Consider the following 19,706-nt stretch of genomic DNA (forward strand, 5'->3'; position numbering starts at 1 on the left):
TGTGAGAGCCACTTAAAACTTAATTTACATACCATCACCGTTGTTTTGGGATCTCTGCCTGACAATTCCCTCACAGCAACTTCTTTATCATGGTGCACAAAGGTAAAATAATTTGGATAGAAAGCTCCAGCCATCACCACCTGAGAAATAAGAGGGAGTCATAGTCATCATCATCATTTTAGCCATTGTCTATCCACTGCAGGATGAAGGCCTCTTCCACATGTTTCCAACCTATATGGTTCTGAGCTTTCTTTTGCCAATTGGGCCCATAATACTTGCTGATGTCAAGAGGGAGTAAGTTGCTGTAAAAAAGACATTTAGCAAATCCCTTCTTCCCTCTGCAGTTACTTGTATATGATCATGTGACCGAAGCTTATTCCTAGTCACATGCTTTTACTCCTCTAACTTACATTAGTTTTATCCCCTTCATTGGAAAGCTGCTTGGCCATGGCATCTCTGTATGGAACAGCACCCTAAAATGGGTGATGATTTCACCATTTGTTACTACACCTATACCTACTGAATGATAAGTATGCATGCATGGAAGTCTTGTAATGGCCCCAACATTCAACTACAGATCAAATATTTTCAAGCAAAAGATGTAGGTATAATGTTTGGACATTTGTAATAAGGAAAGGAAGCTCTTGATTTAGAAACAGGGGAAATCTGGCCCCAAGGAAAATTACTGAAAAAAAATCTATCTATCTATCATCTATCTATCTATCTATCTATCTATCTATCTATCTATCTATCTATCTATCTATCTATCTATCTATCTATCTACATATACACACACACATATATATACATACACATATGTGCATGTGCATATGTGTGTGTGTGTATTTGTTTTCTGAGGTTTTCGCGGATGTTTGTATGTAGGTCTTTGGTTATTCGGGTTTTCTCCCGCGTCAAATTGGAAGTGTCTTGGCGACATTTCGATGAAGTCTCATTCGGCATCTTCAGGCTGGTGTTTTCGGCTTCGTGCTTCTAGGAGCAATGTGTGATCGTAGCTGTTTCTTCCTTTTAACTGCCAGTGGGGGTATGAATATTCAATAACACATACAGTTATCAAGGATATGTATATATGCATTTGAAATAAAAGTGAGCACCAGGGAAGTTAAAACTGTAAAACGTTTAATTAAAAAAATGTATATATATCTCCCTATCATCTATCTATCTGACCCTTTTATTCATGGAGGGAAGTAAGTGGCATACTATATATATACTGTAACACAGAAATAATACCAAACACTAAACTATGTAAATTGATTGGATTTCCATATACTGTATATCTCACATCTAGAGAAATAAAGAGTTCATATTTAGAATCTAAAAACAAGAAAATTATGGTCACATAATCCATGTATCTTTACTATAGTTTTGTCTGTATGCTTCTAAACTGTACCATTAATATAGAAAAGAAGCAATAAAAATATTCAAAGGCACACTCTGAAATTAACCTGTGCTTAAGTCTCAGCAGGTTCATAAATATTTTGAATATCCTTGAAAACATTTCTAATATAACCAACTCTCTCACCTGCAAAATGAAACGCTGCTTATATGCATGTTCTTGATCCATGATGGGAGAATGAGTGTCGACATACATATTGAATATGCCAACTCTTTTTTTCAACTCCTCATACAACTCAGCCACCTAAAAATTGTAAAACTGTTTTAAAGTACATGAGAACCTAAAAAGTAAAGGTGCATAAAGATAAAACTCTTATACAAAATAAATTCTCACATATTTATGTCCTAGGCCTTTGCTGATAATCTACTTATTACCTAAGCAATAGACTGAAGTTATCAAAGGGCAGCCATCCCATAATCTAACACAGTGATGATGAACCTATGACATGTGTGTCAAAACTAAGTTTTGGGTGACATGCCAGTGTTTACCAACTCTCAATAACTATTCTCGAAAGCAATTTTTGGAAACTGCAAAGGTCACGTGAGAATAGGGTATGCTCTTGCGCAGCTTCCAGACCCTCCAGAAGTCACAAAAGAGGTCCATGTGCTCACATGGCCTCCACAGCCTCTGAAAATTGCATGAGAACAGGGCAGGCTTTCATGATGTTTTCAGAGGCCATGGAAGAGCATTTTCCAAATCTGGTACAAGAGCAAAGGCCCCATAGACCCAGAAGAGCCTCAGATACACTACAGGAACCTGTCAACAGAAACAGAACGCTGCCTGACAGAACCTGGAGAGGACTGGGTCATGGGGACATTCATGCTTTAGGGAATGGTGTGACGCAGCCCTAGTAGCAGTAGTAGTAGCAGCAGGAGCAGCAGTGGTGTTTGGGCTGAAGTTGAGGTCTGGGCTTCCACTTCAGGCCCAGTCTGTCACTGCCATCAAATGCTATTATTCAGGTTAGCCTAGATCCTGGGGGGGAGGGATGTTTAAATAGAGAATTGTTTCTCTTTTGTTTGGAGTATGTGTGACACGCCAGCAGACCCATTAGGCATTTCCAAATTTTTGACACGCTGAGCCCAAAAGCTTCATCATCACTGTTCTAGTGCCTCTCAGATGTATTGTGTTAGAGATTTCCTGAATTTCTAGCCATCATGGTGGCTATGAACTCTGAGAATTCTTTCAACAAGATCCTCAATTTTCAGTGTGAATATGATTTGAAAGTTGGCTGCTGTATGCAACATGTGTTTTGTGTGACAGAAATAAAGCAAAGCACCTGTGGAAATTAACTGGCTGTTGAGCAAACAGTTCAACACTGAGCAAGAATAAGTGATGTCCCCTTGGTTGTTTCACGCACTATTTTTTGTATACTGGCTAGAAATGTATTGGTTGAGGATATGAATATGTGTACTTTTGTGTGCATATCATGTGCATTGTTAACTAAGATTGTGAATGCTTTGTAGTTATATAGCTGAATGATTCAGAAAGGAACATAGGTTTGAAAATTCAATAATTACATTTGATCTGAAAAATGGAGTTGAAGATATATGGCAAAAAACTAGAGTCAGTAACTGAATTCGTGCATTTGGCAGAATGTTTATCAAAGATACAGAATGGAGGAGACATTTTATTACATATAAAAGGTGGTAAAAAGAGAGTGGGTAGCATTTGGCCTGTTGCAAGAATTGTCAAAGGAAGCAAAAATATCTGTTTATAACAACATGCTTCTGGCCACTTTCTCATACAGAAATGAGAACAGGACAGGAATATGAAGAGAAATATAGAAGTTGAAAGGGCATATAAACTGTTAGACTACTTCATTATTAGAAGAGAAAGGGGAGATCAGGGGAACGAGAAACAATGAATGTTAGTAGATTAGAATATTAGTCTGTATTTTCTCTTCAATGTGCTGCCATTATAGAACTAATATTAGATGCTAGAGTAACCTTAATGACAGAGGATGATTCAAAAGCAGTCTATTCTAATTGCTTACAGCAGGAACATGCAGTTTTATTAAGCAGTCGTGATTTCAGTGAACAAATTGCAATTTTTTCCTTTTCACTGCACTTTAATACAATTTAACAGATAGTATATGACTGTTTGTCTTATATAAATGTGTTTTTATTTCTCTTGGCCTTGAATAAGTCTACCTTTTCTCAGGAGAAAAGCTATTCTTGGAAGCTAAAGGCAATGGGAAAGTAACTTTCCTTGCAAAGGAACATAGGATCAAATTTACCTTTGGGCACTAGCTTTAAATTTTTATATTCCAGAAAAAGTGAGAAGTTTTATTATATTTTTTATATTATTAAATATGTTACAGACAGCAATGCTAATTATGCTAATCACCGTTTTATTATTTTATACTAATGTTATTTTCCTATGTATTTTTCACCACATACTTGTTTGCATGTGCACAAATAAGTGATTTGTTAAAGGTGATAGGTACTGCAGATTGTAAAAATGTATTCCTTTTTTTAATCTAATCAAACAGCTAAAACACAGAATGCTACTAAGACTTACAAGGCACATAGGACAGCACTCCATGTTTCTCTCTGAACTAATGAAATTATAATGCAGATAGAAGAAAAAAGAATGCAGTCAAATTGGATGGATGAGAGGCAAAACTCCTGATAACACTGCTTTCCATGGAACTCTAAGACCAATGGCCAAACTGCAAGTGACTGGATTTCTTTTAAAGCCTAAATCAGCCCATAGGGGAACAAAGAAAAACAGCTAGAAGTTTTTAATTTCCCATCATTCTCCCTAAAACTGCTTTGTAGGAATGAAAAAAATCATGTGACCTGATCTCTCTTGTATCATTCATAGCTCTCTTAGATCATTCATAGTTTGTTCTCCAAAGTTAATGTAAAAATTCCTACCTCAAATAAAAACTTTAAAAGTACTTTTAATACTTTTCAGTGATACAGACAACATCTTGGGGATTTCAGATCCGATTAATCTGGATTGCCTTTATCGTTCTAAGTCAGATGTGGAGAGACAGGTCTTATAAAGGCCCTGTCTAGCACAATACCAACAAACAGGAAAAATAACAGCTCTCAAAAGAAACCAGCATGGCTGCATAAAGAACTCTCTGATCAATTGAAAGATAAAAAGGACAAGTATAGGAAGTGGAAAGAGGGGCACATAACTAAATCAGAATATCAGCAAATAGCCCGAGCCTCCAAAGATGAAGTGAAGAAAGCCAAGGCTCAAAATGAACTAAGGCTTGCGCCCAAAGTCAAAGGTAACAAAAAAAGCTTCTTTCAACATGTAAAAAAGAAGAAAAAAGTGAAGGAAATGATTGGTCCATTAGTGGGTGAAAGTGGCAAAAGATGACAAGCAACAGGGAGAAAGCAGAACTATTTAACTCGTTTTTTGCATCTGTCTTTACACAAAGGGGAAAAACAGACCAACCTATCAAAAATAGTGCCATAAAAAACAGAATAGAAACGCAAGTTAAGATAGGCAAGAAAATGGTAAGTGAGCACCTGTCCAGCCTAGACGAGTTCAAATCGCCAGGACCAGATGGATTACACCCTAAAGTTCTCAAGGCACTGGCAGATGTGATCTCACAACCACTGAACTATATTTTTCAAAGATCCTGGAGCACTGGGGAACTACCAGAGGACTGGAAAAGAGCTGATGTAGTTCCCATCTTCATAAAAGGAAAAAAAAAAGGATCCAGGAAATTACAGACCTATCAGCCTGATTTCAATACCTGGGAAGATTCTGGAAAAAATAATCTACGGCAAACAAAGTCATTACTAAAAGCCAACACGGGTTTGTCAAAAACAGATCATGCCAGACAAATCTTATTGCATTCTTTGACCAAGTGACAAAATTAGTGGACCACAGGAATGCTGTGGATATAATTTACTTGGACTTCAGTAAGGCATTTGACAAAGTAGATCACAACTTACTACTTGATAAGATAGAAAAATGCAGGTTAGACAGTATCACCACCAGATGGATCCGTAGCTGGCTGACCAGCCGTATTCAGCGTGTGGTCCTCAATGGAACCACATCTACATGGAGGGAAGTAAGTAGTGGGGTGCCCCAGGGCTCTGTTCTAGGCCCAGTGCTCTTCAACATCTTCATCAACGATTTGGATGAGGGGATAGATGGGGAACTCATCAAATTTGCAGACGACACCAAGCTGGCAGGAATAGCCAACACTCCAGAAGACAGGCTTAGGATACAGAAGAATCTGGACAGACTTGAACACTAGGCGCTATCTAACAAAATGAAATTCAATGGTGAAAAAAGTAAGGTTCTACATTTAGGCAAGAAAAACCAAATGCACAGATATACTATAGGGGGTACCTTGCTCAATAGTAGTAACTGTGAGAGGGACCTCGGAGTCCTAGTTGACAATCATTTAAATATGAGCCAGCAGTGTGCTGCAGCTGCCAAAAAGGCCAACACAGTGCTAGGCTGCATTAACAGAGGGATAGAATCAATATCACGTGAAGTATTAATACCACTTTACAATGCCTTGGTAAAGCCACATTTGGAATACTGCAAATGTAAAAAAGATGTTGAGACTCTAGAAAGAGTACAGAGAAGAGCAACAAAGATGATTAGGGGACTGGAGGCTAAAACATATAAGGAACGGTTGCTGGAATTGGGTATGTCTAGTTTAATGAAGAGAAGGACAAGGAGGGACATGATAGCAGTGTTCCAATATCTCAGGGGATGCCACAAAGAAGAGGGAGTCAAGCTATTTTCCAAGGTGCCTGAACGCAGGACAAGAAGCAACGGATGGAAACTAATCAAGGAGAGAAGCAACCTAGAACTAAGGAGAAACTTCCTGACAGTTAGAACAATTAACCAGTGGAACAACCTGCCTCCAGAAGCGGTGACTGCTCCAACACTGGAAGTTTTTAAGAAGAGACTGGACAGCCATTTGTCTGAAATGGTATAGGGTTTCCTGCCTGAGCAGGTGGTTGGACTAGATGACCTTCAAGGTCTCTTCCAACATCATCATTATTATTATTATTATTATTATTATTATTATTATTATTATTATTATTATTATTATTATCGATCATCGCACAGTCAGTCAGATGTTCAGACTGGATTTGGCATTTTGTCTACCTATCGAGTCCTTACCCAGGACCTGGGATAGGCAGATGTGGATGTTTAATGGTATTACAGATATCGTCGCAGGATGGAAGCAGTTCCTAATAAGGCCGCCTTTTGCAATTGACTACTAGCAAATTTGTCAATGCCAATGGTGTTCAAGTGGTGCTTCAGTTGTTTTGGGATTGCACCCAAGGAGCCTATTACTATTGGTACTAACCTTGCTTGCTTTTGCCACAGTCTTTCTATTTCTATTTGTAGGTCTTTGTATTTTGTTATCTTCTCCAGTTCTTTCTCGTCTATTCTGCTGTCTCCAGGCACTGCCACGTCCACTATCCAGACTTTTTGTCTTTCTTATCGACAATTGTTAAGTCTGGGGTGTTATGTTGCAAGTGCTTGTCTGTTTGAATTCTGAAGTCCCAGAGCAGTTTAATTTTATCATTTTCTATGACTTTCTCTATTTTATGATCCCACCATTTTTTGCTTACAGGCAAATGATATTTTTTGCAGATCTTCCAATGCACCATTGTTGCTACTTTGTCATGCCGCTGCTTGTAGTCAGTCTGTGCAATCTTCTTGCAACAGCTTACCAGGTGGTCCACTGTTTCTTCAGCTTCTTTGCATAGGCGGCACTTACTGTCTGTTGTTGTCTTCTCAATTTTGACTTTATATGCATTTGTCCTTAAGGCTTGGTCTTGTGCAGCCAGAATTAGTCCCTCGGTCTCTTTCTTCAATTTTCGTGCTCTTAGTCATTGCCAGGTCTTGTTATTATCTGCTTTCCCAGCTATTTTTTTAATGTATTGGCCATGTAGTGCTTTGTCTTCCCATGCCTCTACTTATTATTATTATGGATCATCGCACAGTCAGCCAGATGTTCAGACTGGATTTGGCATTTTGTCTACCTATCGAGTCCTTACCCAGGACCTGGATAGGCAGATGTGGATGTTTGATGGTATTACAGATATCGTCGCAGGATGGAAGCAGTTCCTAGTAAGGCCGCCTTTTGCAATTGACTAATAGCGAATTTGTCAATGCCAATGGTGTTCAAGTGGTGCTCCAGTTGTTTTGGGATTGCACCCAAGGAGCCTATTACTATTGGTACTACCCTTGTTTGCTTTTGCCACAGTCTTTCTATTTCTATTTGCAGGTCTTTGTATTTTGTTATCTTCTCCAGTTCTTTCTCATCTATTCTGCTGTCTCCAGGCACTGCCACATCCACTATCCAGACTTTTTTGTCTTTCTTATCAACAATTGTTAAGTCTGGGGTGTTATGTTGCAGGTGATATTATTATTATTATTATTATTATTATTATTATTATTATTATTTCCATCTTAAAGGCACCAGGTAGACTCTGCGTCCCAGTCTTGCCTAGGCACGAAAGCTGACTGGATGACTTTGGGTCAGTCACTGTCTCTCAGCACATATTATCTCTCAGGTCTTGTTGTGCGGGAAAAATATGGGGAGGAAGGAGTATTAGGTATGTTGAATTATTTATAAAAAATAATAAATATGGGATATAAATAAAGTGAAGTGGCACCATAGGCAAATGAACTTTAACTAAATTATAACCTATTTGGAGGAGGGCAATGGGGGGTAAGTAGTATTTCTAACCACAGGAAGTAAAATTTTATTACCCTGAAATAAATTGCAAAAATAAAAACCCTATCTAAAATCTGGCACATCTACTACCAAATATTAGCAGTGTAAACTGGAAGCTGCAAAAATACAACTAGGTGGCTGCAAAAAATGTAATGAGATGGCCAAGCAATTATTTTTATTATGGTATGGGGATGGAAGAACAGTGAAACAGGCAAAGAGATTATCAAATTCACCTCTCTAATTCTCTTGATGTGAATGTAGTTGGAACGGCCCCAGTCCACTTCATTCTAGAGGGGGGGGGGGGAAAGAGTTGAAAGTTAACTAAAATTGTAAACAGAAGTTGAAAAGGCAACTTGCATAACCTCAACTCTTTTTGTTTCTGTACCATGCCATATTTTAAATTTACCAAGATTTTGTTCCTGTAGTCATTAGCAACCTGCCAGAACTATTCACGCAGTTGAGCGAAGAGCAAACAATGAAGAATTTTTATTCTAGATATAGGTTCTTCCCTACCCATAGATTGTGTGTCATGTGAGAACACAAACTTCCAAGTTTGTTTCAAGCAACTACCCAATTTTTTAGTTGCAGGATATTTTATGTGTGTAACCAGGATTCCAGAAGCAGGCTAAGTTATGGTGACGGACTCTCTTTAGCTTCCAGTTAAACTCTTCTCTATCTTACAAGCATATCTGCAGGTGGGCCAAATCCAAAAGGGAGAAATCAAGAGAATCCCAGCTCTCTACAATAATTATTGCTAAGTACAAAAAATCTTAGAGGAACCTAGCAACTCAAATTCATGAATATACAGAGTGAAATCAGTACATCAGTACCCCCAAAATAGCTTGGCAGCTTAGAAAAGTTAGAAAAGCTTACCAACCATCTCCTGCCACACGGATTAAGACAGGATAGAAATATTCTAATATTCTAACAAACATTTTAAGGGCTCACATATGATTAGTTGCTTTCCTTAAAACAAATAGTCAAGGTAATCTCAATGCCAAAGCTATACCAATCTGTTCAAATACCAAAGCTCTGGATGAGAAAAAAATCTTGTTAGTCAATATATACCAGATGAAAGGAAACTTTCTACATACAGCTATTAGGATAAATGGTCTATCTAAGTATCAAAATCAGAATACTTAAACTTTATGAGACACAGATTTGTGCATGCTAATCTCTTCTCCTACAATTGGTTATGAGTTTCCCTCAATTTCTCCTCCTTTCTAAATTTAGGATACTAATCCAGCACCTTGAAAGATCAAATCAGCACTATCAAAAGATGCAGAAGGGGAACATCCATCCCATTACAGTGTATAGAGCATTTCATCAATTCAACATCCAAATTAACAAACAGATTACCAGTGGAACTAACCTTTGGATGCCTAAGCTTTCCTTTTTGCCTGTTTTCTTGCCATTCCTAACAATGACAAAAGAAGTTATAATATAATTTGTAACTGATCTTGATGCAGTATATTCCATGCATATTGATCCAAAATCCTAGAGTCAAATAGCTCCAATTTTTATTACATGGAAAACATTTTCTATCGCCCTTTAATTTAAAATGTTAAGGTCAATTTGCAGTAGCTCATTCAATAGTAATAATCACGAAAGAAAACATAAAATAAATAAATGTAGGCAGTAACACAAAGAAATCCCCAATTATGCCAGTAACATAATCTATAAAAGCAGGAACAAGGGAGATTAGTTACCTTAAATGCATTAACAATTGCAATACAATCACTACTGCTGTTCCCAGAAAACTGCAGCTTGTTCCTGTAGTGCAAGAAGAGGTCTAAAATATATATAATCTTTGATATAGTTTTCTCTATACTGTTTCTTTCTCTTTTGGCCAACCCTTTCATTCCACAAATTCAAAAAGAATATGTATGTAGCAAAACATATTTTATTTCTGAAATTATTTGTGGTTATATCAAAAAAGAAAAAAGTCAAGTCAATTAACAGTCACACTTCAGTAATAGTAGAAACAAATAGTCTGCAAAATATTTGGATCTAATATAGAGGGCTTAAGAAGATACAGGAGCAAGAACACAGCACATATCTGAGATCATGGAAACTGATGTGAATGCTTTAAAGAGTAGGAGAAGTCCTATGTTCCATACATTTCTAAGTACTTCTACTAAACTGAATTGCAAGCACTGCACAGCCCTAGGTGCATTATATCAGGGTTTATATTGTGAAGCTCCCATAGCCTAATATGATTCTACTTATAACCAAGCTTAAATACATGTGTCTGTAACAACTGCATAATGCTCCTTGGATTATCCCCCTTATTTATTTGTATCCCTTTATTTTTTACAAATAATTCAAGGCAGGGAATATATCCAATATACCTTCCTCCTCCTATTTTCTCCAAAAGAACAACTCTGTGAGGGAAGCTGGGCTGAGAGAGAGTGACTGGCCCAAGATCGCCCAGTTGGCTTTCATGGCTAAGGCAGGACTAGAACTCACAATCTCTGGCTTTCTAACCTGGTGCCTTAAGCACTAGACCAAACTGGCTCTCTTCTGAAGAAAAAGTGGGGTATAAACTTGCCTTCCACTCCTCGGTTACTTCCCTTTAGGGAATTTTAAGATGTTTAGAACCTTGGAGCAAATTCCAGGAAAAAGAGTAGTATACATACAAAATGAACGATCAAATTTCAATAAATCAGGTGGTAGCTTTAGGGAAAATACCTATACCCATCCAGATGTTGCTTGAAAGGTATCACAAAGAAACTGTTCAAAGAGAGGGCTGCAGCTGTAACAAAGAGGAAAAAAATGACATTTATTGCTAAAAATTGTATTTGCCTTTTTAATCACAAAAAAGCAGCAGACCAAGTTTTATTTCTATGTCCAGAACTTATATAATCTAATTATCAGATGCAGGAGACTAATGGGGAGTGTGTGTGTGTGTGTGTGTGTGAATGTGATGTGGTGTGTGTGTGTGTGTGTATATATATGAATAAAATTTGATCACCAGGAAAAGTTAAAACATTAAAAGTTTTAATATAAAACAAAAGTTTTAAGTATAAAACGTTAAAAGTTTTAAAAAATTAGCAACCTAGCTTTCGTTGGCTCCTGCCAACTTCATCAGGGCGTACATAAATCAATGGGAGTAAACATTTATATGTGAGTTAACGCCTGCGCTTGGCTTCTGGACCACATAATGGGCCCAGGTCGGCCAATCATAGCATTAGTTGTGATTGCTGCATAACTGAGTGACTCATCTACTTGTATCACGCGTCCCTCATCAAAGTTAAAACAAGCTTTACTCCCATTGATTTATGTACGCCCTGATGGTTGGCAGGAGCCAATGAAAGCTAGGTTGCTAATTTTTTAAAACTTTTAACTTTTGTTTTATATTAAAACTTTTAACGTTTTAACTTTTCCTGGTGATCAAATTTTATTCACAATATATATATAACGAATTTCTTTCATCAGTTTCAGTACATTATTTTTATGTTAAGTGGCTCTTTGGCCATAAGGATACATTTCCAAGTTTAAAGATCTGCCTCATTCTTATTTTTCTATTGTGAACAGTTTGTAAGCTATTACTAACCTAAGTTGAGAAATGTCTGTATTTGTCGACTTACCTATTATAAGTGTTTCTTCCAGGCATCCACAGACATGTCCAAGAACTATTAGTTTGCCTAGGTGCTGATTCACAGGTAACTGTGCCAGCACCTTTCCCAGAAAGGTCAACTCACCATCGTAAGGATTTCTTTCTTCAAAATTATCATCAATAGCAAGTGCCCCTAACTATTCCAAAACAAAAACAATAATAATATTAATAGGAGACACAATCATGACTTTTTAAGACTAATCTTTAGTATAAGCTAAAAGATATATTCAAAGGTTGGTAGCAAATAATGTCAGGCTAGCACAATTTGCAGTCCACAATGCTGAATGCATTACTCATATGTATGAGTAATGACAAAACAATAGACTTTTTTGTGAAGCATATGGTATCATTCCCTGATTTCATTTTTAATTATTCAGAGTCACTTTCCAAAACTTAATTCTGGGAATTAGTTATCTATGTTCAGCAGACAGCACCATACTGGTGCAGCTGATTTACAATGATACAACATATACAAACTACAAATATTACGGATTATTTAATTTTTCATCCTCCTATTAAGCAAACAGATGGGCTTGGTTTTGCAAAAAAGCCATCCTTAAAAGTATTACGTACAATTATTTTAACTTAATAAAACACCCACCTCTTTAAGGTGCAGAATTGTGCGTTCAATGTCACTGCTAACAGGAGGAGAGAGCGCTGTGGCTAACAGAGCTCTTGGTTCTCCCATGTCAAGCATCTTCACTTTTAATACAGTAGTTTCCAATGGGCAACGCTAAAAGGATAAATAAAGTCCTGTGTTTAATACTCCCCAATTCTGCAAGAATATTCCTGAGGATTTTTTTAACAGTGGTAGCTGTTAAAGCTATTTGCTTTTATGCTATGTGCAATCTATAGATAACAGAATAACAAAGTTGATAGGGTCCTTGGGGGTCTTCCAGTCCAACCCCCTGCCATGTAGATACATTGTCATATTTTTTATTCAATATGCAGAAATACTATCTTTTTCTAAAAATGAATGTGAAAACTGTGAGAAGCGTATGGGGGAGTTCAGCTGGTGTGAAAGAGGTAGCACACCCAGATGTTTGGGGCAGTCTAAGGAAATGTTTCAAGGAAATACTGCCTTACTTGATTTGCTGTAAAAGGATGCCTGGAAATTTAAAATTTGCAGTTTGCAAAATTTACAGTTTACCCATAAATAGTATTAATTAGCTGAGCAGCAAGTTGGAAGCCGTGTAACTGGCAATACAAGAGGTGAGACTGATACAGCATTCTCTGTTCTTTTGCTCACTTTTTTGCTACTAAATGCAGAAAGTTTGGGGCAAATGTTCAGTCCTCAAACTGCACATTCTAACAGTATGTGGCTTCCATTTGCTGCCCAGGTCCAAATGGACAACCACAACTATCCAAGGCCACACAAGAAAATGATCAAGAGAAAAATGCCACCTGTAAAAAGAATGGATTTTGTGAAGCAAAAGTTCATACAGCCAAATGCAATCCCAAAACATTTAAAGCAGCACTTGAATACCAATAGCATTGACAAAATCATCACCAGTCAATTGCAAAAGGTAGCTTTTCCTGGAACCGCTCACGTCCTGCCCTTGAAATTACAACACACACACAAATCCCACATTCACATGGTCACACTCCAGGCACTTGGCAACTGGCTCACATTTATTTGTTAAATTTATTTGCCGCTTATCTCGCCATGGGACTACTCTAGGTGGTTTGCTCTAAGCGGATTTATGACTGGCTGTAGCGTCTCCTGGTCAAGAGACCACAATTTGCAATACTTTTAGCAGGATTCTGAAAAAAAGTTCTCACTCAGAATAGTGAGAATCATGTGTTTAATGATCACATGATTCACTGAAAGACCACGATGTTTTGCTTTATGACCATTGTAAAAATTGTTGTAAAATTGAGTCAGATCAGGTAGTGCCACACTTAATGAGGGCAATGACAGAACCTCTGGGTTCAATTGTGGTTAAGGGAGGACCGCCTATATAGTTTGCCAGTAGATTAGGGCATCCTGGGTTCTTGGGAAGACCCTTGATATATTTGTAAGCCAACACCAGTTAAACAACTGGTAGCTGTGGTTTTAGAATAATAGAGTAAAGTAGAGTAGAGTAGAGTAGAGTAGAGTAGAGTAGAGCAGAGCTGGAAGGAACCTTGGAGATCTTCTAGTCCAGCGCCCTGCTATATCATCTCAGACAAGTGACTGTCCAGTCTCTTCTTAAAAACCTCCAGTGATGAAATGCACATGATTTCTGGAGGCAAGCTGTTCCACTGGTTAATTGTCCTCACTGTCAGGAAGTTTCTCCTTAATTCCAGGTTGCTTCTCTTTGATCAGTTTCCAACCATTGTTTCTTGTCCTGCCTTCTGGTGCTTTGGAGAATAATTTGACCTCCTTTTCTTTGTGGCAGCCCTTCAAATACTGGAATACTGCTATCATGTCTCCCCTATTTCTTCTTTTCTTTAGACTAGCCAAACCCAAGTCCTACAGCTGTTCTTCGTACGTTTTAGTCTTTTATATTGTTTTGTACATAATAATAATAAATTAAGTTTGTATGGTGTCCAATGACTGTGGATAGCAGAATGGCATGAGATAACTTTGAAGCATTATCTAAAAAATTTTGGAAAACTAATTGGACACTACGTATCTTTTTTCAGTCAATTTGTTACAATGAATGAATTGCAAAGAAAAAAAGAATCAAGTAACAACCAGAAAAATTATTTCTCTTCCAGAATTGTCTATTGAATGTACCACTGATGGCTTCATTATAATTAGTTATCGATTATTCCGAAGAATGTCAGAATCTAAAACTGTCCTTCTATCATCTTTGATGTGTTTATCAGTGAGTTCTCATCACTTCCTGTCATTGTTCTTAAACATAATGGCTATTTTTGGGTGGTTAGCAGAAATATAACTGGTCTTCCCAATATAAAATCAGGCAAATGATGTATGTTGTTCTTACCATCATCTCAGGCATAGTGCTTTCCGGTATATAGTTTGCCCAGAAGTCTTTGTATACTAGTCTGTAGCAGTATCCTTTAGACACACGGCCAGCTCGACCTTTACATTAAAGAAAAAACTTCAGCACTCACAATTCAAAAGCTGCAATATCACTTAGACTTATTAACGGCAGCAGGGACCAGTATTGGAACACCCTGGTTGCCCGTTCACAATCAAAGCCTGAGCAGAACAATGGCTTCTGGAATCATCAAAAGATTATTTTAGTCTAGAGCAACAATGGGGAACCTTTTGGATTCAAGGTTCTCAAAAATTGGGAAAATGCCTAACTTATCTCTGCCTACATGTCATTATTAGCAAAATGTTCCATAATGCAAAGACTGTGAGATAACGATTTAAGATATATTGTTACAAGGAACACCATATTTTTTCTAATTTAATACAGGATAATTTTAATTAACACATTTTATGAATACCATTGCTCTTAATCATAAACCACTCTACTGCAAATGTAGAATTATAGAATCATTGGGTTGGAAAGGACCTTGAAGCTGTTTTTCTAGTCCAGTTCCTGGCCAGTGAATGAATCCTCACACACACCTGGACAAATGGCTGTCCAACCACTTCCAGGAATGGAGCACCCATGATTTCAGGAGGCAGGCTGTTCCATTGTTTAATAGCTTTCACAACAGTTGTCTGAAGTCAAATACTACCACAATAGTGCCAACCTTGGATAAAGATTTAATGATAAGGAAGGAACTTTCCCCCTCAGTCCACCATATGCACACACATATATAGTGAAGTTAAACGGCTTTGTCACTGAAACTGGCTTGGCCATCTAATCATCTGTTTTTATTTCTGAAATACATATGTGGTTACTTAAACCAGTGGTCCCCAAACTTTTTCGCACCAGGGACTGGTTTCTGGAAAAGACCATTTTCCCACAGTCCAGGCGGGGGGGAGGGAGGGAGATGGTCTTGTGTGCTACCTAGATCCTGCACATTTGCAGATGCAGCTTCACTTGCTTCCACAGCCTGGTTTTGCGGAGTAGTAGTAATAGTAGTAAGTAGTAAGAGCAAGCACGCATGTCTTAATGCAAACATTAATTGCAATGAAGTAAATACTTTTACTTCACATATATATATATGACAGACTCCATACATAAAATGTTTTTAGGATTAGGGTCTCCAAAAGACCTGGAATTTTATATAATGAAATCCCCTTACCCCTCCTCTGATCACAGCTGTTCTTAGATGCCCAACAAAGTCTCAAACTCTGATAGTTGGTATCTTCATCACAAACCAGATTTTTAGTCAAACAAAAATCAATGACTGTAGAATAAAAGCAAAAGATAAAAATAGACAGGAAATATATTAGAACATTCTGAAGTACTTTAAAGAGAAAGTACTTCAATTCCTCCTTGTTGGAAACAAAACTTTTATATACAATCTGAAGTAACACAGTTCATGGTTCTCCCAACTCAGTTAAATGAGGGGCAGAATCCTGAAATAATAGCATGGAATTATGAAGTAGCTATGGGGAAAGGACAAGTTCTACCTTATTTTAGAATCTTTTCCTGCTAGAATGACATTGCTCTTCTGGAAGCAGATAAATTAAGATAATAGTTTTAATTATATTACAAAGTTATTTGAAATCCCTTGTGGCTTTCTGTAATTTAACTAAGGAGTATCTCTTGAACTAAGCAAGAGTGTTTTGTCATTTTAATTAGAAGATTCCTTCCTATGACTTCTTTCCATTTAATTCCTTTCTGTGTTTTCTTTTTAGAAAGCAAAATCAATAATGAAAATGTACATAAAGGAAGCAGAAACCAAGTGAAACTAGAACAAGTTAATGTTCTCACTATCCTGTTCCTGGATTACAGAGGAAAAAGGGAGAAGAAACCATTTCATAGAGAAGATATAACACTGCTAGAGATACAATAGGTTTCTGATTTCCACTCAATATTGTCCTAAAATTACAGTATAACTTAAGTGAACAAAACATGACTGAAAGAGTAAAATACTCTGCCAGTTAAGTGCAAAATATGTGCTGAATTTCCCATTTGGAAAAAAAAAGAAAAGTAACAGAGTGAACTAGGCTTGGCAATAACCACTGAACTTTTATTTTCCCAAGTGAATTTTAAAGAAATTGATGGGATTATCCACTCAGATATGTCACTGATTTCCAAGCATACAGAATGCTATGCTTTAACTTCCTGAGTACAATTTCCTGGTGCAAGAGTAAGGAATAACATCCCATCAAACTATTATGGCATACCTGATTAAATGTCATTATTTCTGCACTATTACATTAAACCTATAGTCCTACCTATTACTATGCAACATGCTGATTTTTTTTTCATCAATGTGATTCTGTATGGGCAGGGTTTAATTTTAAAACTTATTTCCCTTTACACAGCCATTATAATATGTGTAGGTTTTTTTATGGGTGTGTGAAAAATTTTCTCTGTATAGTTTTTTTTATTTTATATTTATTTTTAAATTATATCATTTTGCATTTTGTTATTTTTTTCTCTTTTGCATATTATAGTAATAAAATAAAAATACATAAAAATGCAAAGTATTAGAATATTTTAGTTTGTTGTAATTGGTCATTTTCTATTTTAAAAGTTGACTGTGGAAAACTCATCAAACCAAACTGATTTTGAGTAGCTACTATGGGCTGAAAATGGTACAAGAACATTTACCACTCTTCTATATAGCCTTATCCTTTACCTGCATACAAAAAAACTACCCCCATCTCTTCTCCCTGTAATTTCTATCCTTTCTTACTTTCTGTAGTGTTTGCCAAAGATAAACATAAACATTGAACAGGACAGATCAGAATCACATAGCTGGAAGAGACATTGGAGGTCTTCTAATCCAACCCCCTGCTCAAGCAGGAGACCCTACACCATTCCAGACAAGAGGTTGTCCAATCTTTTCTTAAAAGCCTCCAGTGGTGGAGTACCACAACTTCTGAACGCAAGTCATTCCACTGGTTAATTGTTCTTACTATTAGAAAATGTCTCCTTAGTTCCAGGTTGCTTCTCCTTGATTAGTTTCCATCCATTGTTTCTTGTCCTGCCTTCTGGTGCTTTGGAAAATAAGCTGACCCCCTCCTCTGTGTGGCAACCCCTCAAATATTGGAAAACTGCTATCAGGTCACCCCTAATCTTTCTTTTCACTAGACTGCATTGCCCTTGATGCTTCAAAAACAAATGAATCAAAACAAATTAAAATGCTATATTTAATGTAATCCAAAGAGTTACTGGTCATAAATGAATATCCTTTATGAATATCATTATGACTATAATGACATTTTTCACTCTCTTTTTTTGTACAAGTACAAGTTGACATTAACAGAATTTGATTTTTGCACAGAACACTGCTTTTCTGAAAAGCTGCTGTGGGAGAAAGTGTCAACATCCAGCTCATGTATCCAAATAAAGTCCAGGTCATCTTGTCAGAAAGGTTGTAAGAAACCTTCATTTTATAGAAACAGCATTTTCAAAAGTTACTCCTAAGCAAATATTTTTAAAGATTTTAATCACTGTTGAAGCCATATTACAGAATAAAAAAAGAACAAAATATGCACAAACTTCTTTTCCATAACGTAAGAAACATACTTACCATATTTGACATCTGGTACAGTTACAGAGCTCTGTGCTATATTTGTAGACAGAAGGATCTATAAGGGGTTTTTAAAATAAGACATTTTAAAAATCTAATTTTGACCTCATTTACAATAATTTAATACAATCATGTTCTTATATTATTTACGTATTTATTAAATTTATATGCTACCCATCTCACTGTTGCAATTATGCTCGGCGACTTACATACTGCTTCTCCAAATTTAAATGGAAGCCAAATAAAAATAACAACTAATTTCTTCTTTAAAGTATCAACCAAAATTATAGTATTTAAAATGCAAAATGATTGTCATTTTGCACTTGGGGGATCAGGATTAAAATGTTAAATTTTAATGAATTTCATTAATTGTCTGCCATCCTGCCATCCATCAATCAATCGACCTCTTCTTTTCTTCAGCAATATTTTACTGTAAGCATTTTTTATTCAGCTAATTCAGCTAATGCTGCCTACTAATCCCCACCCTCCACCTCCAAAATAAGAAATCACAGTATTAACTCCCTAATTAAAAACTCACTTTTCGATAACCAGGAACTGGAGCCAAAAATACATTATTCTGTTCTTCTAATGTGACGCTGGAGTGGAGTGGATATACTTGTAACCTAAACAATTCATTCGAAAAACTATAAAAGGGAGCATGTAAAAAGATGTACATTTTCCCCAGGCTGGATCCAAAACAACGTATTTGAAATTGTCAACAGATACCTTAAATATACACTGGAAATAACACAGTACTTAAGAAATAAGACAGTTGTGTGAACATAGGTAATTGTGGTTTATTTTTTAAAACATTGTTAAAACTGATGGCATCTCAATGTATTAACTCGGTCAACGAATGTCTAATTCCATCTAAACAGGACAAAAAGAATGTAACCATCTAGCAGAAGGAAAACTGCATTGAGCCAAAGAGATAAGTATTTTTATTCTCCAAACCAGCTCATTCTGGCACTTCAATCCATCATTCTGAAAATTCCTTCCCCTCCTATTTTACTCCATATGCTTAAGAAGAAAAACAAATGGAGAACCCCTGCAAAAAGTTTTCAGTTAGCTACAGAAATGGAGAAAAAAAAAAAAGGCAGGCAGGCAGGAGCAGGAAATTCTAACCACATGGAAAAAGACGAAACATATCAAAGTTGTCCGCAAATAACTAGTTGTGGGTTGCATGAATTGGGGGGGGGGATTGGTAAACCCAATTTGATGAAGGAGTGGGAGACGATGGGGTTGCACACCCAAGGATTGTGTAATACACAGTCCTTTTAGTATTTCAAAGTCCATTCTTCAGGCCTTTGGCCACATCCAATGCTTTAACGGGGCTTCTAATCAATCATCCTTAAAAGAATATGCTCCTTGACAGATAAAAGACCACTATCCTTCCCGTTTCTTGCATCCCATTCCATCTAGCAATGAGA

At 36.8% G+C, this 19,706-nt stretch overlaps 1 protein-coding gene across 2 annotated transcripts in view; it reads right to left on the reverse strand.

Annotated features, from left to right (window-relative positions):
- TDRD9 (tudor domain containing 9) overlaps nt 1-19,706 on the reverse strand; it is an 86,039-nt gene that overhangs the window by 20,709 nt on the left and 45,624 nt on the right. Inside the window, exons 11-22 of one of the 2 annotated variants that reach the window (XM_039368939.1) lie at nt 18,815-18,899; nt 18,277-18,334; nt 15,871-15,975; nt 14,649-14,746; nt 12,317-12,448; nt 11,687-11,852; nt 10,788-10,851; nt 9,806-9,869; nt 9,469-9,513; nt 8,330-8,383; nt 1,541-1,657; nt 33-140 (exon numbers count right to left, since the gene is read on the reverse strand). In XM_039368939.1, coding sequence (XP_039224873.1) covers nt 33-140; nt 1,541-1,657; nt 8,330-8,383; nt 9,469-9,513; nt 9,806-9,869; nt 10,788-10,851; nt 11,687-11,852; nt 12,317-12,448; nt 14,649-14,746; nt 15,871-15,975; nt 18,277-18,334; nt 18,815-18,899 — 1,096 coding nt within the window. The remainder of the gene's footprint in view (nt 1-32; nt 141-1,540; nt 1,658-8,329; nt 8,384-9,468; nt 9,514-9,805; nt 9,870-10,787; nt 10,852-11,686; nt 11,853-12,316; nt 12,449-14,648; nt 14,747-15,870; nt 15,976-18,276; nt 18,335-18,814; nt 18,900-19,706) is intronic. The other variant, XM_039368940.1, reaches the window with a different exon arrangement.

The sequence above is a fragment of the Crotalus tigris genome, unplaced genomic scaffold (genome assembly GCF_016545835.1).
Source record: "Crotalus tigris isolate CLP2741 ecotype Arizona unplaced genomic scaffold, ASM1654583v1 scf7180000020955.813331, whole genome shotgun sequence".
Classification (NCBI taxonomy): domain Eukaryota; kingdom Metazoa; phylum Chordata; class Lepidosauria; order Squamata; family Viperidae; genus Crotalus; species Crotalus tigris.